The 23,984-nt window shown below is 46.3% G+C and overlaps 1 protein-coding gene across 4 annotated transcripts in view; it reads right to left on the bottom strand.

Moving 5' to 3' along the window:
• SHISA6 (shisa family member 6) overlaps positions 1–23,984 on the bottom strand; it is a 327,855-nt gene that overhangs the window by 292,524 nt on the left and 11,347 nt on the right. For all 4 annotated transcript variants that reach the window (XM_045376285.3, XM_045376287.3, XM_045376288.3 and 1 more), the window contains exon 2: positions 13,264–13,424. In XM_045376285.3, coding sequence (XP_045232220.1) covers positions 13,264–13,424 — 161 coding nt within the window. The remainder of the gene's footprint in view (positions 1–13,263; positions 13,425–23,984) is intronic.

Below are 23,984 nucleotides of genomic sequence, written 5' to 3'. Positions count from 1 at the left end.
TCCTTGAACTGAGAAGATACATATTGAAGTTGTCCTGAATGAAGAGTCATAATATTGGCAACTTGTTCTCACATGATTCAAAAATGATGATGATGATGGTGATGATGATGATGACGATGATGGTCATGGTGATGATGGTGTTGATAGCAGTGGTGATGATGACAGTGGTGATGGTGATGATGGTGGTGGTGATGTCAGTGGCAGTGGTGATGGTCATAGTGATGATGATGATGATGGTATTTGTGATGGTGTTGATGATAATGGTGGTGGTGGCAATGGCCAGGATGATGATGATGTTAAGGAAAAGGAGAGGGAGGAAGACAGAGAGATAAAGAGAAGCAAATATGTTACAATGTTAACAACTAGCAAGGGCATCTGGGTGTTCATTGTATCATTCCTGCAAGTATTCCATTGGTTTGAAATTGTTCAAAATAACAAGTTAAGAAAAATAAACACTGAAGAAAGTCTTTCTCACATCTTCCATCACTGACATCCCAGTCCAAGTCCCATCTCCCTCCCATCGCCCAGGTAAAGCAATAGCTTCCACTTCCTAGGCCACCTCCCCTCCAACGCCTTTGCCCCTCCAGAATCTAGTCTCGATCTGGTGCAGTGGCTCACACCTGTAATCCCAGCATTTTAGGAGGCTGAGACGGGAGGATCACTTGAGGTCAGGAGTTCAAGACCAGCCTGGTCGACATGGTAAAACCCTGTCTCTACTAAAAATACAAAAATGAGCCAGGTGTGGTGGCATGAGCCTGTAATTCCAGCTACTTGAGAGGCTGAGGCGGGAGAATTGCTTGAACCCAGGAGGCGGAGGTTGCAGTGAACAGAGATCGCACCACTGCACACTCCAGCTTGGGTGACAGAGCGAGACTCCATCTCAAAAAATAAATAAATAAATAAATAAATAAATAAATAAATAAATAAATAACAGAATCTAGTCTCAAGATGGTGGCCAGAATGATTATAAAAACCACATGTCAGATCCTATCTCTACTCTGCTATAAGCCCTACAAGAACTCCCATGACATCCAGAATGAAACTCAAGATGTAGTGTGACTACAGGCCCCCCATCTCTGACTTCTAGCCCTTAACATGTCTCTATCCCAGTTCTCTCTACTCCAGCCGCTCTTGTCTGTTTTTCATACCAAGCAGGATTTCACTTCTGCCCTAAACACCCTTTCTCCAGATGGTCACACATGGCTCAATCATTTGAGTCTCGGCTTCAGTGATCCTTCCTCAAATCAGGTGACTTCCTCTCACTTCTCATCGCTTCCTACTTTCTTTTCTTGCTCTCTTTCTCTTCAAAGCCTTATTGCCCGATTTCAAGTATATGTCTGTGCGTTTATTTTCTGCCACCTCTAGCTGAACGTAAACACCATGAGACTAGAGACTTTGTTTTGTTCACTATATTGCTGATGCTTGACATCCAATAAAGGACCAAAATCACTTTTGAATGAATGAAGGAATCCATGAATCTGGAGTCCCATCTTGCCATCCTCCTCCTCTGGCTCTCAAGGTGCTGCTAACGAACTGTGCTCCTCACACCTCCTCCTCTGTTGGTTTGTCACTGTAGACTCCCAAAAGCCTCCTCTCCAACCCCCGTTGGAGGGTCCAACCTTGCCCCATTCCCCTGCCATTAGAACAACTCAGTCATTTGCCACCTCCACAGCAGGGACCCCTACCCGCTCCCACACATCTTCTACCCCGCCAGGGACACAGTCCATATGTTTAATGGAAAAAAAAAAAAAATTCCTCCTGCTCAGAGCAGCCTTCCCCACTAGAACACAGAGTTCCAGTTCCTTCCTGGCTGTTGTCCTAAATCTTTAATCACTCCTGTCTGTTTACAGAAAAGCCACAACCAATCTTTCCAAAGGAATTGATCACTGTGCCCTTCTGCAAACCTTTAGTCTCTTACACATCACTGTTCTCCAGGCTCCTGTGGACCCCAGTTTTCCATCCTCCAGGAGTACCCTCCACCCTCCTCCTCACCCATTCAATCTTACCTGCCCTTCAAGCATTCGGTGACGCTCGCCCTGACCACACAACCTCCCTCTGAGCGTTCTGAGCATGTGGCCTATAATCGTGGAGGGGCATCTGTAGGGTCAATTATCTTCTCGTGTTGTCTCAACTTCCTGCGCCTGGATTTAAGCTCCTGAGGCCAGGATTGTGTCTAATCCACCTTCCAGCTCCTGTAGGCCCTAACCAAGTGTTCAGCACACAGTTGGTGTGTCACATCTAGTTAGGGATGCCTCCATGCCGTCTCCTCCTCCATCTTTGGTTTCTCTAATAGCCTATGGACATTAAGCCTCTGAGGAAAAGACCACTAAACGCCACTCAGATGGAGGCCAGGCTCTCCCTCCTGGTGAGAGCTCCCACGCTCCACATCCCTGGGGGCCAGGGGCATATGGCTGGTCTCCCTCGTGTCCTGCTGCTCAGGGCCGCCCTTGCCCAGTACCCTTTTGCTCTTGTCACTGCACCTCGCTCTGTCACTTCCTTCGTTTTGCCAACTCATGGAGGTAATTGCGAATTCTAACCCTGTCCTCCGTGCTCTGGCTTTCGCTCTCACCGGCACCTCGTTTTGGGAACAGCCGGGCCATATTCTAAACCCTCTGGCTCCCTGGGCATGGTGGTGAGTGATTAGTGAGCCAGCTCAGGGGTTCTCCTTTCTCCCCCGGCCACGTGGGGAGAGCAGGCTCTATCTGCCCCGACTCGGGCTTCCTCCTTGGTGGGAGGGGCAGGGGATGGGGTCCTCTCTGGCCAAGCCTGTGCAGCAGCCAGGCAGGACGAAGCCCTAAGAGTGGGACATGCTGGGCATAGCTGGTCCCACCATCACAAGGGCAGCCCCTCTGGCTTCTGGAAAGCTTTGCTTCTGGGCACACCCGTCCTTAAGGCAATCCTATGCTGGGAAAAGTCACTTATCTCCCAGGATAAGAACACAAGCGCTTAGCACTCACTTTCTTTTTTTTTTTTTTTTCTTATTTTTTGAGATGGAGTCTCGCTCTGCCACCCAGGCTGGAGTGCAGTGGCCGGATCTCAGCTCACTGCAAGCTCCGCCTCCTGGGTTTACGCCATTCTCCTGCCTCAGCCTCCCGAGTAGCTGGGACTACAGGCGCCCACCACCTCGCCCGGCTAGTTTTTTGTATTTTTTTTTTTTCAGTAGAGACGGGGTTTCACCATGTTAGCCAGAATGGTCTCGATCTCCTGACCTCGTGATCCTCCCGTCTCAGCCTCCCAAAGTGCTGGGATTACAGGCTTGAGCCACCGCGCCCGGCAGCACTCACTTTCTGAATGGCATAAAATGAGGAATTAACACTTCCTCTCAGGACAAGCCTGGCACTGAGAACAGAATGGTGATTTGGCCATAAGTTTTACCTGGGCTCTGACCCTGAGTCACGGAATCCCAAGAGAAGTGCAGCCAGTGAGAGAGTGAGTCCCGGATATTGAGCTGCCTAGGTCAGACCCCACACCCTGACATCGACAAGTCGTGCACCTGCGGGCAGGCCGCCCATCACTCCATGTCGCTGTAGTCTCCTATCTACTGGGAGGGGGACAGTGCCTACACGAGGACTATGACAAGGAAGGCTCCTAGCCCAGGGCCTGGACACTCAGCCCTCAACAAATCCCAGCTACTGTTTCTATGATGACATGCGAAAAGTCGGACCTTGGAAGTTGCTAGGCCAGCCTTCCTCTCAAGCTGGAAATGCCCAACTTGCTCGCCTCCTCTGCTTCAAATCATCACGGAGTGAGCAGCTTGTTGCATGGCAAGGTGGCCTGACCTGGAGCAGGGGGGCTCACATCAGGAGAACGCCTGCCCTTGTGCTGAGCAAGAGTGGCCTCCTCTGGTGTCCTCCCCACGGCCCTAGATAAATGCACTGCAGCAAACGAGAAGTGTAGACAAACACTCCAGCCATGAAAACAGCTGGCATGCCACTCCCTTGCATCTGGATTCCAGGTTGTTTCAATGCAGCCTAAAGACATAGCTGTTTCCAGAGCTCTCAACTTGCTCTGTTCATTCACCCTAAACCCTCGTGACTCTCTCATATGACCTACTGTTCCCTGTGGGATTTACTGGGACTTCTGACCCAAATACGGGGTTTGCATCATGCTAGTCACTTTGTGAGTATTTACTGGACAGCCTGAGTATGCCAGGCTCTGAGCCAGGGATTGGAGATTGTCAGGTGAGCTATGCTGATACCAGACACACCTTAGAGAAACCAGACAGCCCAGAGGAAGTTAAGTCAATCTTCACAACAACACAAGCAGGAGAGTTTATACCCAGTTTACAGACCAGGAAAACTGAGGCATGGAAGGTTAAGTAAAATGATCACTACTTCCAGCTAGTGAAGGCAGAATGGGGTTCCAAACTGGGGCCAACAGTCCTAGTCAGCCCCCTCCACTGTGTCTCTGCAAGGACGGAGGAGCCCAGGGTGCCACGAAGGACCAGTGGAGAAACGCCTCCAGGCAGGGAGCCAGGGAAGTGAGAGCCATGTGGGGGCCTGGGAGATAAGGAACAGCAGGCTAGGCTGTGGGAAAGTGAACGAGAAGAGAACATTCCAGATCAAGCAAAGAGCAGAGCATGGCTGGGGAGCTGTAGAAGACAGAGAGTGCATCCCCGTAACGACCCAAAAGTGTCTGAGTAGGCAGAGCTTTGGTGTCCGCGGAAGGAGTGGCAGAGTTTCTGATGGCAGAGACAAAAAAGCAGCTCTTCCCAGAATCCCCCAAAACTGTGGGAAGGAGGCTGCCTGGTAGTGGAACGCAGGAGATGGGCTGAGGAGGAGGTAAGGGGAGCTGACGGAGAGGCAGCAGGTGTAGATAAGTGTTTTGCAAAGCTCGGCTGTCGGGGAGAGAAGAGACGGGGAGAGTGTGAAACGGAGAGTGGGCTCATCCTATGTGAGGGTAAAGAGGCTGAACATATCCCCAGGCTGGAGGAGCAGAGCTGCTACAGAAGGGGGCAGGAGGGGAAAGGTGGAAGTCCAGGGAGCAAGGTTCTGTGGACCAGGAACAGATGGGGTCCCAGGCACAGAAGGGAAGGTGAGCTTTGGTCAGCAGAGGGGGTCTTGTTAAATGGAAGATGGGGCCGGTGTAGCTCATGCCTGTAATCCCAGCACTTTGGGAGGCTGAAGCAGGCAGATCACCTGAGGTCAGGAGTTTGAGACCAGCCTGGCCAGCATGGTGAAACTCTGTCTCTGCTAAAAATAAAAAAATAAAAAATAAAAAATTAGCCAGGCGTGGTGGTGGGCACCTGTAATTCCAGCTACTCGGGAGGCTGAGGCAGGAGAACTGCTTGAAGCTAGCAGGCAGAGGTTGCAGTGAGCTGAGATGGCGCCACTGAACTCTAGCCTGGGTGACAAGAGTGAAACTCCATCTCAAAATAAAATATAAATAAAATGGACCTTGGGGTATCTGCGCCCTGCAAGATATGTTGAATTCCGAGTCTGTCATCATCTGAGGATAGGCTGACCAATCCTCCCAGGGATGTTATTTGTAAATTTAATAACCATGCTTTCAACCTCATCACCTAAGTGATAGAAAACAGTCACCGAGAAGGTCAGGGCTGAGGAGAGCCAAAGTCTGCCCGGGTCCCTCTCTTCCTGCACCCCTCCCCTCCACACCTTTCTCTACCAGCTCTGTTCCTCCAGCATGGGCATGTTTTCATGTTTCCCCCCACCCTTCACCCCTCACATAGGATGAGCCTACCCTCCATTTCACAGCCTCCCCGCCTCTTCTCTCCCCGACAGCTAAGCTTTGCAAAACAGTTGTCTACACCTGCTACCTCTCCATTTGCACCCTGGAGACCCTGGGCCCCACTACAACATGATTCACTCATCAGCCCTCACGAGCCCTGGTTCAACCGGCTATAAAATCCAAATCAAGCAATACCTTGGCTCGAGTCTCAGGGAAGGAAAGAGGGGAATGGGACCTGACATTGACAGGGCACCTCCTGGGCTCACAGATCTGTGTTTGCCATCCATTCCCCTATGGAATCCCAGAGAGGGACGTGTCTCTGGTCGCATTCCACGTGAAAGGAAATGCCGCATGGAAGATGGCTAGGACTTTCAGAGAGGGGCCGACAAACTAGAGCCCACAGGCCAAACCCTGCCCATTACCTGCTACTGTAAATGACATTTTATGGAAACACGTCCAAATTTTATTAAAACACACATCCATTCATTTACTTATCATCTATGGCTGCTCTTGTGCTTCAAGGGCAGAACTGGATAGTTGCCACAGAGATCTTATGGCCTGCAGAGCCTAAAATATTGACGATCCAGCCCTTTCCAGAAAACGTTTGCCAACTCCTATTTCAGAGCCCTGGACTAAGGTCCAGGCTGTCCAAACCAAGGGGCAATTTGGTCTTTGGTTTGTCTTATTGTGAAACCTACAAGCTCTTTCCGCATCATCTTGCCCCCTCTATAGGAGGGTGTCTTCCTGTGGAAAGAGAAGTCAGAGAAAGTCATAGAAAGTTCTCTCATTAACCTGTGGTGTTCACTACTTGGCAACCAGAAAACAGAAATCAGATCATCACACTTAAATAAACTCCTTGCCAAGCACGCCCGCTCACGCCTGTCATCCCAGAACTTTGGGAGGCCGAGGTGGGCAGATCACGAGCTCAGGAGTTCGAGACAAGGCTGACCAACATGGTGAAAGCCCGACTCTAGTAAAAATACAAAAATTAGCCAGGTGCGGTGGCGTGCACCTATAATCCCAGCTACTCAGGAGACTGAGGCAGGAGAATCTCTTGAACCCAGGAGGTGGAGGCTGCAGTGAGCCAAGATTGCACTATTGCACTCCAGCCTGGATGGCAGAGCAAGACTCTGTCTCTAAAAACATAAAAACTTACAAAATAAAAATAAATAGGTAAAATTAATTTTAACAATCAGTGCTTGACAGCCACATGTAGCTAGGAACCAATATATTGGACAGTGAAGACTTAAAATTGTCTTGCTCTTGTGTCAGATGTGCTTTGATTGCTTTCTATCTATATTTATGTCACCTCCCACTTAAGTGACCCCTGTGTGTCTCAGTTTCCTCACAGGCCAAGCATAATTCTGGCCAGCTAATCTCACCATCTCCATAGAGCTCCAAAACCTTATGAGGCTATCATCTCAGACTCCTCTAGAACAACAGTTCTGTTTCTTTCGGGGATGACTGAGAAAAGAAAAGTCCTACTTCCTACGAGATGCTGAGACTCATCAGAAGTTTCCCAGCTCAGCTGCACAACCCAAGTTTTCTGGCTTCATGGGTGGCCCTAAACCTGTCCCTGGGAACAGGGACTCTCTGGGCTGCCTGGGCTTCCAAGGCACCCACGCTCTCTTAGCAGGGTGTAAAGAACTGGGACGGCACCCTGGATGATAGTCTTCTGAGCCCAGCCATGGAAGCCATCCAGTTCCTGGCTGCACTGACCCACGGGGTTCTGGGTCAGCCCCAGACAGGAGGAGAGGGGCCATGGGGCTCGGTAAGAAGCCTGGTCAGGCCGGGCACGGTGGTTTACACCTATAATCCCAGCACTTTGGGAGTCCGAGGCGGGTGGATCATGAGGTCAAGAGATTGAGACCACCCTGGTCAACACAGTGAAACCCTGTCTCTACTAAAAATGCAAAAACTAGCCGGGTGTGGTGGTGGGCGCCTGTAGTCCCAGCTACTTGGGAGGCTGAGGCAGGAGAATCACTTGAACCTGGGAGGCAGAGGTTGCAATGGGCTGAGATTGCGCCACTGCACTCCAACCTGGGTGACAGAGCAAGACTCCATCAAAAAAAAAAAAACAACAACAACAACAACAACAACAAAAACCTGGGCACTGGACTCCAGGACCTTCTGGCTCAACCAGCTGGCTGGTGATCAGCCTATGCGCTAAGGGATGGACACCATACTTACTTTACAAAGAGGGCTGCTACATGGGGTGCAGTCTTCAGTATGCAGCTGCATAACCAGTGCCTGTGCTTGGATCCTATGCCCATCCAAGTCAAGGACCATGTCATCCTTCATTCATTCCCTGAACCAACAGCTCTTGAGCAACTAGGATCTTCCAAGTGATGTTCTTGGTCCTAGGATACCACGATGATAGGAAGAGAAAACCCTTGTGTACCTGGGGCTTGAATTCTGATGGGGACAGATGATAAACACATGATCCGAAAAATGTATGATGTTAGATGATGTAAGTGCTCTAAGAAAAGTAAAGCCAGAGATGGTAACAGAGGAGAAGGTTAGGAAAGGCCTCTCCAGAACAGTGCTGTTTGAGCAAGATTCCACAAAACAAATACCTAGTGCTAGAAAATTTGAGGCTACAGGAACAGAGAGTGGGAAACATCTCAATGCAAGAATACAAACGGCATGAGAAGAAACAGTGTGTCTGGAGAAGACTAGTGTGTCTGGAGCCTGGGAGGGACGCAGAAGGTAGTAGGGGTTGAGGTCAGAGAGGCATGGGGGGATGGATGGGAGCCAGGGCATGCAGGGCTGTGGCAGAGTGCCCCTCTGCCACCTGTTCAGCCTTCATTCTGGGTCTCCATGAAGCTTAGAGAGTCATGACCCTTGGCTCCCTTTGTCTGCCATTAATGGATATGGCTTTGACAACAGGCAGGATGACTGGCTGTTCTTTTATACAACTCATAGTGGTATGCAGATGGGCATGGATATTTACCGTCTCCAAATGATGTCACTCTTGATAAAGCGAATCTGGATATCAACATTCTGTAACCTCAGCACATGATCTCATTACTACTGCCAGGAATGGGTACCCCACTCTCCCCAGATGTCCCAGGACAGGCTCCTTAGGAGGGGGTGAGGTGAGGCAAACATGCTAAGTCTCTCCTACTTCCCATCTATGAAAAGCGAGCCCACAGCAAGCCTCTAAGGTGCTGGACTCAGGGAACTGCAATGCTCGGTATGGTGCATCTCTTCATGACTCCACTTGGTCCCTTAAACAAGCTTTTTATTTCTACTTATGCCTGCTTTTGCCCAGGGGTCTCCATTCGAAGCTCCATACTGACCCCCTGCCTCTCTCAGATGAGCCTGAGTCTTCCACTCCCTTCGGCCCCACCTGTTGAGAAGAGGACTGGTTACGACAGCCACACTCACTCTGCCTAACCAGTCTCCATCTTGCAGATCTTGATGTGAACCTACATTCAATAATCTTCAAAGAATCTCTTCCTTATTTGACAGCTTTCCTCCAGTTCCCTCAAAACTTTAAGAGCTCAGTTTGCAAAGTTTTCTGGACTGGAGAACCACGTGGGAAGTTGTTTTTGTTTGTTTCTTTTTTTAATATCAATGCCAGGTCCTACTATAGACCAAGTAAATCAGAATCTTTGGGATGGGGGCAGGCATTGGTATTTTCAGAATTCCCCACACGACTCCAATGTGTGACCAGGGCTGAGAATCACTGAGCTAAAAGAGGTCTTCTTCAACTTTATCATGTGTACAAATCCTCTGAGGATCCTGAATGCAGCTTCAGATTCAGTAGGTATGGGGAAGAGCCCAAGATTCTGCATTTCTAACAAGTTCCAATGGAATACAGTTGCTGCTGGTCCATGGACCACACTTTGAGTAGCAAGGGTCTGCAGGCAGCCAGATTTGAGGGGTAAGGGATGAAAGCAGGGTTCATTGGTTTTCTACATTCCAACCAAGTGTTCCGTATGTGGCAATCTTTAAAGCTGGAAAGGGGCTTCCTGGAAGAGTTGGGGTAAAAGGCTCTTATAGAAGGGGACAAGATTTTTCTGCTAATGTGGGATTAGAAACTCTCACATCTAAGAAATGTTACAGGATCCATTCGCTATTATGCATAAAGTGCCTAGCAGAGTACCCAATACATAGTAAGTTCTCAATCTGTGGTACTTGTGCTATTATTGTTTTCATTATTACTGCAGGACTCTCAACCCACATCCCAAACCAACCAAGCATGTGCTTTCAATGTCCAAAACTCTGACCAAGCCCCACAAATTACTTTCATCCCCAGAGGATGTGCCTCAGACAGCAGCCAACCACAGGAAGGCTTGAGTCCAGGGACCTTCATCCCAGACACAACCCCACGGACCCTGCCTGGTCTAAGGACACCAATGGATTGCCTTTGGTTCTTTCATTCATTTGATTCATCTTCCATGAGCTGCGGATGTGCCTCCATAGCCTGATCATGGTAAGTCAGTGTTTGCTATGTATGGGGACCTGTCTTCAGTGCTTTATTTGGTTTAACTCATTATACAATTAAAACAACTCTGACCTACAGGTACGATTGGCTTCAATAGCAGACAAAGAAACTTGGAAAGACAAAGAATCTTGCCCAATATCACATACATAGTAAGAGACAAGGCCAAAAGGCAAACTGAGGAAGATACTTAAATGCTCAAGTTTTCCTGGTGCTTCTCAAACTCTAATTGCTAAGCGATTTCACCAAATTACAGGTTCTCATTCAGCAGGAGAGGTAGAGTCTGGGATTCTGCATTTCCCACAAGCTCTCAGGTGATGCTGATGTGGCTGACCCACCGAAACCATCTTGAGTATCAAAGCTACTCATATGCTCTGATGCCTACTGGTGTTACTGGATATCTTCCTTAATAGCCCCCTAAAAACTTACTACCATACTCCTACAACTGATGGTTTGTTGATTTGATGAGTGTCAAAATTACGGTAAATTTCCACTCTGAACACTTACGCAAAGTTCTGTTCAACTTCTGCTCAAACTGCAATATTTTGTGGCAAAGGATATCAACTGTTTGGAAAAGCATTGTGTCCATTATAATCTGTAGAAGCTGCAGCTTGTGATGAAATTGCTTTTAAATTTAAGCATCACAACTGAGAATGCTTTCTGGGCCAGGATACTATTCCCATCTCCAAGCGCAAAGTGAAGAGTTCCAATTTGAGAAATACAGGAGGAGAATTTCTTGAAACATAGAAGTGAATCATGTAACTGGAAGCTTTCCTTCTCAGCTCACTAGAAGAGATGAGGTATATAGAAACCAGAAGAAATGACAAATCTTCCTGCTCTGTGAAGGGTATTTAAGGGCAAATCCAGACTGTCCACCTAATCAGTCTGGATTCAGCGGTGGGGAACTAGCTCGCTTGAGAATGAGACAAAGAAAACCCAAACAGAGAGCGGGGAAGATAAACAACCAGGGGTGCTTTTGATGCCAGAGTGACCTGAAGTTTCAGAGTCACAACAAGGTTCTGGTGGAGACTGACTTCAAAGGATGAATCCTTGGAAAAATCAAAATATACTACTCAAAGGTGGTGATAATACCAGAGTTGGATTCAACAGTGATCAGTGACAAAAAGGATTAGCTACAACGGTGTCTCTATGCAATTCCCACAGCCCAGTGACTCTCAAACTTAGTTCCACATTAGAATCACCTGGGAAGTGTTAGCCACCAGCACCCCCCACCCACCTCCATTCTCAGACCACACTTCTACATCAATTCAATCAGTCTCTGGGGGTGGGGCCGAGGCATCCTTAATTTTTAAAGATCCCCACTTGATTCCAATGTGCAGCCAAGTTTGAGAACCACTGGCTTAGGTTTTCAGTGTCTTCACTCATAAAATGAAGGAATCCTTCAGAACCAGTGATTCTCACCACTAGACACATGTTAGAATCACCTTGGGGAGATTGTTTAAAATACTAATGTGATGCCAACACCATCCCTAGAAATTCTGGTGATTCTGTGGAGCCCAGGCATCAGCATTTTTAAGATCTCCTCAGGTGATTCTAAAATGCATCCATGTAGATGACCACTGGTCCAGATGTTTTTACCAAGATTCCTTCTATTGCTTATGTTTTAAGGATCTATGGTGTTAAAGCTGAAAATGCATCTTAGACATTTTGCAAATGTGGAGTCCCCATCTTTACCTTTACAGCCGGGATTTTTAACTTTGGATGAATCTATTAACTCCCTTAAATCATATACAAACTGTTGGATGAATATAAATATGTATATGTATTTCTCAGGAGGCAGTGTCATCTCCTTTTATTAGGCTCTCAGAAGATTTAAGAATGCTATTTTAAAAGCAAATATTAGGTTTCTGACTTAATAAATTTAAGAAAAATAAAGAATAAATGGAAAATAAATTTGATCTCATCAGCACTTTTGCTATAGTTTGGATTTGGTCACATCCACTGCCACCTAGTGGTTATATATCCTTATTGCAGGCTTAGTTCAGATCACATTGCCCTTCCTCTGAAAACTACAGAGTAATAGATGTGAAGATTTCAGATCCAAGTATCAAAGTAAAAGCTTTCTCTGGGACTAAGATTAGTACCAGTAAGAGGCTAGCTGGAAACACTCACTACAAGAGATGACTTCCCAAGCTGTACTTGTAAGGAGACTGTCCACTCAGATATTTTGGATTCATACCCTTAACTGGGTAAGGATATTATGGTTTCCTAGTTCTTACTATTGTTAATTATTTGCCTTGGCTTGAATCTTGTTTTTCTCTCTCACTAATCATGTAACCTTGGGAAAGTTACTTAGCCTTTCCATTCCTCACACAAAATGGGGATAATATAAGTATTTCTAAGATTGCTGTGGAGAATAAATAAGAAAATATACATAAAAGGCTCAGCATGACTCTTGGCACAGAACAAGATTCCAATAAATATTTAGGTTATATTACTGTTATTACTGATTTTTTAATTATTATTAACATCTCAGTGACCTTGTTCAAGTTACTAAATTTCCTTGAGCTTCATATATCGACCCGTATGACAAGGAAAATAAGCCCTGCCATTTCCTTCACAGTTATAGCAATGATAAGTACAAAAAGTAGAAGGTATATTGTTATTTTATGGCAACTCATCATACATCCAGGGAATCTACAGAGCACAGGAAAAGGACATGCAAAAATACAGATGTTAATTCTCATCCTCAGGAAGGAGCTCTTTGAGATCCCAGTAGTTGAGCAGGTTCTACAGTGGGGTACAGTAATTTATTGTCACATATCTAGCATCCTACTCAGCCTAAAGTTTCCCACCACATGGGTGAATGGATGGCCATACCCTGCTATGGATGCTGCAAGCTCCTTTATACCAGCCACTCACTAGGTCACACGTGCCTGAAATTGTCAGTTCGCATCCAGCCCAGACACTGACCAGCAACAGTCTTGCCCATTCCAAACTCACCCCAGGGAGAGAGTCCCAAAAATCTTTTGCAAGCCTGCCTGTCCATCAGAGAGTTGCTCATCTCACCATCATATGTCCACAACCTGCCCCACCAGAGCAGAAACATCTTGAAACCTCTCACCAGCCACAGTAAAGAATCAAGGTGCCCAACTGTTACTTACCTGGAGTCTGCTTGGCTGTACGCACAGGAGTGTAGTGGTTTTTGGAGGACGATCTGACCGGCGTGTTCTCTTTGGGAGAGGTATCGATAGCCGAGATAGTTTCTCTTTCACAGTGTGCTATGGGGATTGGTCCCTGTTGTCTTAAGATGTCAGCCAGAGCCCTAAACAAGGAGGAGATCACATAATGAGATTCACTGAGCAGGTGTGCACACCCATGAGGGGAGTTGGCTTACTTTCATATGCCCTTTGATTTACAGAGATGCAGGAAGAGAGAGAGACAGCGTTCAGCTCTCAATAGTCAGCTACATCTGGTGTTGGTCTCAGTGGGGGACACAGGGTAAAGGTTACCATGCCTGGAGGTACAAACTAAAAGGCTGGGGCTATGGTTTCTTTCCTTAATTCATTTCACGTTAGTAAACTCTGAGCCCTTTCAAAATACTGGCTCCCCAGATATCCACCTATGCCAGGCAGGTACCTATAGCAGTTGGCCAGTGGAATGCCACTATGGTGAAGGGCTGAAACCATCGGCCTCAAATTCAGCAGCAGGTCACTAATATCAGGGGACCACTTCATCATCCAAAACCACACACTGAGTATCATGTACTAGATACTGGAGACCCAAATAAGTACAACACACAGCTCCTGTTATCAAGGAAGGGTATGATTGAGCTGCAAGGACAGGACATAGAGATGAAAAGATAAAAATCAAAACACGTGAATGGTGCAGACAGTCAAGACAACTGGAGTTTAGAGGAGGGAGCAATCACAAACACAGGGAAAAAATACACAGGAAGAAAGAGAGACAGGCAGAGACTCTGCCATAGCAGGAGAGACCCGTTCCCCTGCAAGAGGTCCAGGTACTCAAGAGAAAGCAGCTTTTGTTAACTCAGCGCCCAGCTTCAACAACCAAACATGCAGTGACTGAGGACACAGCATGCATCAGTCACTGAAGAGAGAGAGATCAATGGGACCCAATTCCTGCCATCTAGGGGCTCATAATTTAGGGGGAATTGCTCCCCTACTTGCTTTCAAACAGGATGCCCTCTGTGGGTATGACATGTGAGATACTCACTGGCAGTGGGGAACAGATGAGTATGGACAGCCACAAGAGACTACACCTGGATACTGTCACTTCAGAGCCAGGTCCCCAGTCCCCAATGCACTCCATTTTGCACATGCCAGGCAAAGACTCTTCCATTTTCCTAAGGGGTGTCTCTGAGGGGTGGGGCCCTGCCCAACCCAAGGCTTCCCTCTTACCAGGAGACCAGCTCCAACACTCTGGCTCCATGAAAAGTGACAACCGCAGCAGTTTAGAAACGCATCTGAGTAAACTGTAGGGGGAAGAATAGTTTCTTCACAAAATGGTCCTGCGACAACTAGATCACCACATGAAAAAGAAGGAAGTTGGATCCTTACCTCACACCATATAAAAAACTAACTCAAAATGGATTATATACCTAGATATTAGTCCCAAAACTATAAATCACACTGAGATACCCTTTCATACACACTAGGATAGCTATAACCGAAAAGTCACATAATACCAAGTGTTGGCAAGGAGGTAGAGAAATTTAATCCTTCATACACTGTTAGTGGGAATGGAAAACCCTGCAATCCCTTTGGTAAACAGTTTAGCACTTCCTCAAAACTGTGATGTTCCTTAAATGCAGAATTAACATATGGCCCAGCAAATCTACTAGGTATTCCCAAGAACAATGAACAACATATGTTGTATTAAACTTGTGTACAAAAGTTCAAAGCAGCAGTATTAATAATAGCCAAGGGGTAGATGCAACCCAAAAGTCCATCAACTGCTGAAGAGAAAAACAAAATGTGGTATATTCACACAATGGAATATTATTCAGTCATTTTAAAAAGGCATACTGACACATGCTATCACACAGATGGACCTTGAAAACATCATGCTAAGTAAAAGAAGCACACCGTAAAAGATCATGTTTCTATAACATACCCAGTTAGGTAAATCTGTAAAGACAGAAAGCAGAACTGTGGTTACCAGGGGCTGTCTCTAGGTCATGTGAGAAAATAAGAAAACAGTTTGTGCTATGAGATGTATCTTCTCCTGGGAGAGGGCTCCTGATGCCCAGTGGGCTGCACTGAGCTGGTCAGCACAGCCAAGAGAGAGGGATGTACAGCAAAAGGTGTTTCTCAAACAAGGGCTGCCTGACAGGCTACCTAAGGATGGGAACCCTGCCACATGTTGTAAAGTACATGGCAGCTAAGGAAATGCTCCTATTCCCACACCCATGTGTGACCATTTTCCAGGATCCTTCCTTTCCAGTACCCTCTGCCAACTAGGAAGGCAGCCCTCATTCCCAGACCACGTGGCCTTAAGAGTGAGTCCCTCTGCCTACTCTCCCTCCCTCCACTGGTGACCCCCCTCCTTGCTCCGGTTCCTCTCCATCTTCCATCCCCTTCTCTCCAGGGTGCTCAATAAATATTATTCTAATTCTGAAATGCGTGATCCTGGTCTCACCTAATTAATTTGAATACGCCGGAGGAAATGGGTTAAGGCCTGAGCTACTTTCTAACCGTAGGAAAGAAAATTGGTCACTGAGGAACCGCACAGCAGATTTTGTAAAAGAGTGGGCAGCAGCTTCCAGCATCTGAGAGAAGACAGTAGGGAGAGTCAGACAGTAGCAAACAGAGAGGGAGAGAAAGGAAGAGAAAGGGAGGGATAGGCGACAGAGGTCCAGAGAGAAAGAGAGGAGAGAAAACAGGTGGAGAGAGGAGAGAAATGGGAGATGGAGCCAAAGAGACAGAAGGAGAGTGAGAGGGGGTCTGAAACCCCAAGCAAGAGAGAGCAGGCGAGGTTCAGAGAAGAGAGTTAGTGAAAGTGACAGGCATCAGGAGACAGAGACAGGATAGGAGGCAGAGTCCGAGGGACAAGTAAGCTGGCAGGAAGAGCAAGAGGGAGAGTAAGCCACAGAGAACCAAAGTGAAATCCAGAGATAAAATGCGATTCAGAAGAGACAGGTAAAAGGGGTTAGAGAGAGACATTCGGAGGGAAAGAGTCAGACAGAGAGAGACACACAGACGGCCAAGTGAGGGACTCAGGACAGGACAGGCTGTCAGCAGGGCCCTGTCACCCCCCATGTGGACGACAGATGTGTCTGATTTAGGAATCTGAAGTGAAGAGTCACCTTAGTGGTCGTGCTCTTTCCAACCCTCCCCCACCCATAGCAAGCCCCTTTGGCTGCAGTATCTGATATATGGAACAAAAGAATTCTTTTGCCTGAATTTATCTGGATTATTGCCTAGGTTTGATGCTCCCTTCTGTCTGTGTATTTCTTGGCTTTCTCGGGTGTGTGGCAAGCAGGGGAGAGTAAATTAATCAGGCAGCAAATCTGATCAGGGAAAACAGTCACTGTGATGAGGCCAGGAAACTTAAGCTTCCTTCAGTACTTGGTCTTGTATATTAATCACCTGAATAGCAAAAGTATCATCTTACACTTGGATAGCACTTAATAATTGCTCAATGTATTCACCTGCCTTGTCTCATAATCCTATCCCTGTGACCTTTGCAGCTATTATTATCATAATTTTTAACAAGGAACTGAGGTTCAGGCTAATTCCAGCACTAAAGCATATTGGAACAGGGATTTAACTCCAAGGCTTCTGACTTGAGCCCGGGCATCCTTCTGTTCACTGGGACTGTCTCTTACATACATTTCACTTCCTACAAATCATCAGCCTTAATGAGTCCTCCTGGTCCCTCCAGCTGGGTCGGCTAATTTAGCAAATGCCAGTTAATATTTGGGCATGGAGAAACAATTAGTAAATGAGTGATTCAGTTCAATACCAATTATGTATTTGCTTAAAACCTTGGTTATTGTTGTCAGTGGTCCCGAGGAAATGAAAGTGTGTCTGAATTTCCCTCAGTGCTTAGTTATCTCAACACCTGCAGGGACCAGGCCCAGTCAACATTTTAACGTGTTGCCACTTGCATTCAGGATATGAACTAGTTCTTAAAATGGCAAGTGATTTCCCTTAACAACAGAAAAATAAACAAAACCTTGTTCATAACTTTGCCTCATAGTCTTGTCTGCTTGAGATATTAGAGACTATCATTTATTCAGTGATTTCGATGTCCCAGACGCTGGCTCTTACATGCATTGGATCATATATTTCTCAGAATGCTCTTACAAGGGATGTGCCATCGGTAGCCCTATTTTGTTGATCAGAAAACTAAAACTTTTAGAGGTTATATATGTTACCCAAGGTCACACAGCTAGTAAGTGCTGAATTCAGATTCCAAACACAGGTAGGTTAAACTATAGGGGCTGACTATATACCACCAGATTATTCATTCATCTAGCCACCCATCTCTTCATCCATCTCTCCCTCCCTCCATTCATCCTTCCCTCTCACTTTCCATCCCATATCCCATCCATCCACCCACCTCTATCTATCCAAAATTATATCCATCCCCCCAATTCATCCCCTCATCCATCCGTCCAACACTCTATCCATCAATCCATAAAACACTTCATCCATCATTGAAGATCATCCCTCCATCCAACACCCCATCCATCCATCCATCCATCTATCCATCCATCCATCCACTCAATCACATTTGTTTTCTTCACCTACTATGTCCCTGTAATGGTCCCTGAACACAAGATTTTAGAGAGTGTTTAATCGTTGGGGCAAAGATCTACCCAGACCTGAGAACTCAGCTGTGGCTCAACTGCTCAGTGCTATTCACCTTAGTGTGCCATTCACACTAACAGCTCTACAACCTTTTACACTATTTTAGCAGCCATCTTTTTTGCCAAATGAAATCCTGACTGGAACACCAACATACTTCACCAGACCCCTGCTCTGCATAAGGCCAGTGGGAAGTGGGGGCCCTGTTCCTCCAAGCTCTTCTCAGTAAATCTGGTAGGAAGTACTCAGTTGTCCCTGGACTTCGTGGAGTTTTCAAATTTTAAAACAAGTATGGTGAAAGAGCATCAAAATGAAAACTTGGGTTTTTTTTTTCTTTTGTCCCAATCTTCATTCACTGAACAGATGGTCAAACTTAGGTCCTCCCAAATTAAGTGGGGGAACCTAGAGCCCCTTAGTTCACCTGGTAATTATTATAAATCTCAACCAATATGCCCTCTATGAGGACCCCGTGAATACTGTTGCTCAATGAAGTGGTGCAATGGAAAGAAACCTTCCATCTCTGCCACGTCTCTGGATTTCTGAGCTGTCTGAATGCTGTGGAAAGGAGAACACAGGCTCAGCTATTATTCAGTAAGTTATTCTGCACCAAATGCAAGGCAAACTGGATAGTGTAGAGCCCTCATCATGCCCTTTCTCTTTCTGGGGGGGTGGGAAGAAATTGGTGCTGTTGGATAAGTATGATAAAAGGCCAAATACATGAACTATTCCGTGAACAAGCTATTCTGGTTAATGTTCTTATTCCTAAGGACTAATGAGAACGCTCTTGTTTTTGAAGAACTTTCTAAAAGCATTCCTGCCTAATTAAGTATACTGAATATAATTACTTTTTTTTTTTTTAAGAATTCAAGGTTCTTCACGAGAGGGCCATCAGTCTAATCTTTAATTCTCTTCACAGATGAAAACCTAAGTTAACATGTAGACGGTCTAGGAAGTGAAACCGTTCATATAAAAACCACAAGACAGATCGTGGAAATTGCTTCTGTTTTTGTTTTCTTTAGGGAAGTCTCTGATAGCTAATTCTTTTGTATTTCTCTTGAAAGTAGAATGTAGATACTTTATTCCAGTTAAATAAAAGATACTGGTTATTTGAGTCCCAGATACTGAGCTTTTCCTCTTTCTTTCCTTCCTGCCTTCCTTCCTTTCTTTTTCTTTTCTTTTCTTTTTTTTTTTTTTCTTATTTTTTTTGAAAGAAGGTCTCATGCACTCAACCAGGCTGGAGTGCAGTGGCAAGATCATGGCTCCCTGTCGCCTCAGCTTCCTGGGCTCAAGCAATCCTCCCACCTCAGCCTCCCCAGTAGCTGCTACTACAGGCAAGCACCACCACATCCGGCTAATTTTTAAATTTCTGTAGAGACAGGGTTTCACCACGTTGCCCAGGCTGGTCTCAGACTCCTAAGCTCAGGCAATCTGCCTCCCTCAGCCCCCCAAAGTGCTGGAATTACAGGCGTGAGCCGCTACATCCGCCCCTGAGCTTTTACTTGATAATGACCTCTCAGGAACTGCTGGTGTCCTCTTTAACCGCATCTCACACTTACCTACCGGACAGTCGGAGTGTCTCCATTGTCTAAAATATGTACCCAGGACAATTGAAATGAACGTATTTTTAATAAACATGGACCAAGGAGAACGGCTTAATTTAGTTTTCCCTATTCCCGGTTCTCTCAGAGTCCACTTGAAAAACACAGCTGCTGGCTTTGTGTGTGCACAAGACTGCTCTCCTCATACAGAGAGGCTCAGAATGGCTGTGGAGATCTCATTTGTTGTGTTAACAATGTCTGTGCATCTGCATTGAGCTGTTCTGCAGGTCTGAGTTGTCCCCAGCACAATTGAAATTCATCATGGCCAATAAACATCACAGGACTCAGTGAGGGAAGGCATGGCCTGCCTGTTTTTTCAGGCAAGCCGAGCGAGTTGCTCCATCCCAGTGGGTGCCTGTCCTGGCTCTGTCGCTAGACCAGCCGGGAGCCAGGCAGAGAATAGATGTGCATCCCCTGGGGGCCCCATTCAATCCTAATAGCATCATGATCACATACTCCATTCCTTGCGTGAATCATATGAAAATTTCCCCAGGCCTGAGAAATGTGGTAGCGCCAATACCAAACCCAGACTTTTCAGAAATACTTGGATTGTTTGAGAATTCATTGAAAACACAGATGTGTCAGGTGCACCTATTATTACTGGAAGCTGAGAAAACAAAAAATGCTACCAAGACTTGGTAACAGGGCCACATGGTCAACCAGGGGACAGATGAGTTCATAATTGTACCTGTGCACAAGGTGCAAATGGGCTGCTGCCACTGCCATTACAATTCTTGTGATTGTTGGTGTTGTTTTGTTTTGTTTTTTGAGATAGGGTCTCCCTCTATTACCCAGACTGGAGTGCAGCGGCATGATATTGGCTCACTGCAACCTCCGCCTTCTTGGTTCAAGCGAGTCTCCTGCCTCAGCTTCCCGAGTAGCTGGGATTAAAGGCCCCCGACACCATGCCCAGTTATATTTTGTATTTTTAGTAGAGATGGGGTTTCACCATGTTGGCCAGGCTGGTCTCGAACTCCTGACCTCAGGCAATCCACCCACCTCGGCCTCCCACACTGCTGAGACTACAGGTGTGAGCTACCGTGGCCAACCGGTGTTGTTTTCTTTATGTGCAATGGGCGAAGACCTAAACCGAGAGGTGAGGCAACATGCAGGCAGCACAGCCTAATGGCCACGCATGGGGATTCTCGAGCCAGAAAGCCTAAGATGGAATGCTGGCCACTTGGTGGTTGTCAGCAAGCTACTTAAGTGTCCTGCGGCTCTGTGCCCTTGTTGAAAAAATAAGGCCAAAATAATGAGGCAGAAAATAATGTCTGCCTCTTAGGGTTATCATAAAGATTAAATGATGTAATAGTTGTAAAGCACTTATGAGGCTTACAAGGAGCCTGGCACCCTGTAAACACTACATAAATATTTGACTAATAAATAAATCCAAATGTCTACAACCTCCTGATATCTACATCGGATCAGCCTATAGGACCACAATAAAAGCAGAAGCAGAAGGGGGAAGGCTCAGAGGACTGGTGCAGTTATGCCAAACTGGCGACACTCTTGGTGTGGCGGGGCAGCCACATGGCACAGCTGTGGCCATGGGTCATCCTGGAAGGGACCACCCACGCCCCATATTTCCCACTCAGGCCTAAGGATGGAAATCCATATGGCCACACACCAGTTTCTGCTGAACCCTGAACTTGGACTTTGAGAGCCAAATGCAAAGACAGGCTGTTCCTTCCCGCCAGGTCCCCATGGATTTGCTTCCACTAGCCTGCAAAGAAGTATCCAGATGAAGCTCCATTGCAAACGAAGGTATTCACAGTGTGAGCAAAAGAAATCAGGAGTCTAACGGGGCACAGAAGGGCAAACAGATCAAACTGGCCAGGGCAACCCTTTCTGTAAAAGATTCAGTTATTCATTCTTTCTTCTTCCCTTTTTCTTTCTTCCTTTTCTTTCCTTCTTTCCTCCCTCCCTCTCCCTATTTTTCTCTTCTTTCTTTAAAATAATTAGAAACATTGTCATTTCCCTACTCAAGGATCTTCACACTAATGCAAATACCAGAAGGGCAGGGTACACAAAAAAGACCATTTTAATTCCTACTGACTTTAACTCACGTATTCAGCCAGTCATTCAGTTATATTTCTTAAGCACCTACTCTGTGCCAGGCACTTCTCTAGGCACTAGAATCCAGGTGTAAACAAAACAGGCAAACACTCTTGTCCTGTTGACATAGTGGTGCAGGAGATGGATCCCTGTCACAAAGCAAAGCTGCTGTGTAGGGCTGCAGACCAAGGAACTTCCCAGAAGAAACCAGATCTTTAAGTTGCATCTGAATTACCGAGATCCACATACTGCTCTTAGAAATCTCATTTGGGGTTTCACCATAGAATTATAGCCCCATTTCTGGGTGGACAGCCTCTGCCCCAGTGTGAAGTTGAACCCACGTCCCATGAGGACAGACTCTTAACTAGGAGTGCTTATTTATTCGGGAGAAGGGAAGACTGAACGTGGGCCTTGACTGCTATCTTCAAACACACGTTTTGCCATCCTGCAAAAGAAATGATACACTCCTTCTGAGTTACTCCAGGAAATGGATCCCAGTCAAAGAAGTCATTTTGGCTCCCCATGAGAATCAACTAGAATTGCATCCTAATAACAGACCAACTGCCTCCAGAGGTAGGGGCAGCCCTGTCCTAGATGAATGGGCGGCCACTTGCTGTGCACGAGAGGAGGGGGAAGCGGGAAGGTGGTGCCAAGAGGGAGAGTCACTAAAATGCCTCATAAGTCCTCTTCGACCAAGAGAACCCATGAGTTGAAGACGTTAAAAGCAGCATCCTCACGAGACCATTTGCAGATGACATTCTTATCTGAGTGGCGTATGCAAGGAAAACGCATCTCCTCCCACATCCCAGAGCTGTTGAACCTGTAAGTACAGATGCGGACTGTGTCAGCATGTATCTTTCAGGTGTGCTGAGGGCAGAATGGGCCAGAGAACACACCTCCACAACTTTATAGCCCACATCCCACAGCAGAGGGGCCAAGGGACTCACTCAAGGTCATCGAGACAAAGTGACAGAGTTGGGTCATCCTGTCTCGTAGCTCAGCTCCCAGGAAATGCTCTAAGGCAGGGAAAGATGGATGACAACCTCCAAAGGTGAAAGAAGGATTTGCTAGATGTCCCTCGAGAGCCACATAACCAGACTAAGAGAGGGAGGTCAAAGTTCTTTTCTATGAGGGGCACGGCTGCTGGCTAAGTGCCTCCTACCACTTCCTGCAGTAGGTGTGATGCTGTCTCCTCAATCCAAACAGCGGTGTTGGGAACAGTGATTCATGAGCAGACTACTTAGGCCACTGAGAGAGCACCACAGAGAGAGCCAAGGCAGGGCTCGAAGTCCGGACAAGTTTTCCAAAGTCTGCCTCCAGATCCATAACCTCTCAGGCCCAGCTGGTCATGACTGTGGCAAGAAGCAGAAAAGCGAGCACAAGGATGTAGCATAGTTTATAACATAAATTCTCAAAGCCGAATGAGAGAGAGAGTTGGATTCTTAAAACTCAGGGAAATAGAAAAAGAAAATAAACAAGAAGTGGGAAAATTAGCAAGAACCCCCAGAGGGAATTGAAAAGGGGGTCTGAAGCAGCTTCCAGTCAGGCATCACCAATTCAGTAGAAATAAGGGCAGGCTAATCCCAATCAATGAAACAGACATGAAAATTCTCAAACACTTTAAAGGAAATGCAGTTTTACTGCTTCCCAGGCCAATGCAGGATTTCAAACTCAACTAAAAAAAAATAAAATAAAATTGATCTTCGAAGAGCTACTTCATTGAATAGATAAGAATGATTTGTAATTAACATGCCAATTGTCTACCAAGAGCCTGCCTGTAAACAATCTAACCTTCTCCAGGGTATATGTCCCCTGCGAAATCTCTGCAGTTTGTTTGAGCTATTAATCTGTTCATCGCAGATTTTTATCAGACAGAGAAGGAAAAGAAAAAAAAAAAAAAACTTTGCCTAGGTCCAATTTGGATAAATTTTGCATTAGTGGCGTCTAAATCGATGTGGCTTAATGAAGTTATGGCAGGACAAGTTCAAGAGGGCGAGTCGGAGGGAGAGGGGAGAAGGAACACAGCTCGACAGAAGTGTACAGGAATCAAAACAAGGACAGATGGAGAAGACGCGGCAGTGGACAGAACACCGAAAGTAACACGAAGAAACATTTTAATGATGTGACTTAAAAGCAAGGGAGAGATGTAAGAGATCCTTGGCTCCAAAGCCCAATATTCTTCTTTGCGAATGCTTGAGTGTGGGTAAGAAGCTGGCTGTTGATTATCTGAGCGCTGAAACACATTGTTATTTCCCATTGCATAAATAGTCTCCCCAAGACTATGGGATACCATTCCTGGGAAACTTCAGGCAAATTTCTCAAGATGCAGCAAAAAATCAGAAACGGCTAACTACGAGTCCAACAGGGAAGTTGGAATCCAGATTCTCCCCCAAGTTC

Source organism: Macaca fascicularis, chromosome 16 (genome assembly GCF_037993035.2).
Source record: "Macaca fascicularis isolate 582-1 chromosome 16, T2T-MFA8v1.1".
In the NCBI taxonomy this organism is placed as follows: Eukaryota; Metazoa; Chordata; class Mammalia; order Primates; family Cercopithecidae; genus Macaca; species Macaca fascicularis.
This window is presented reverse-complemented; position numbering and strand designations above follow the sequence as displayed.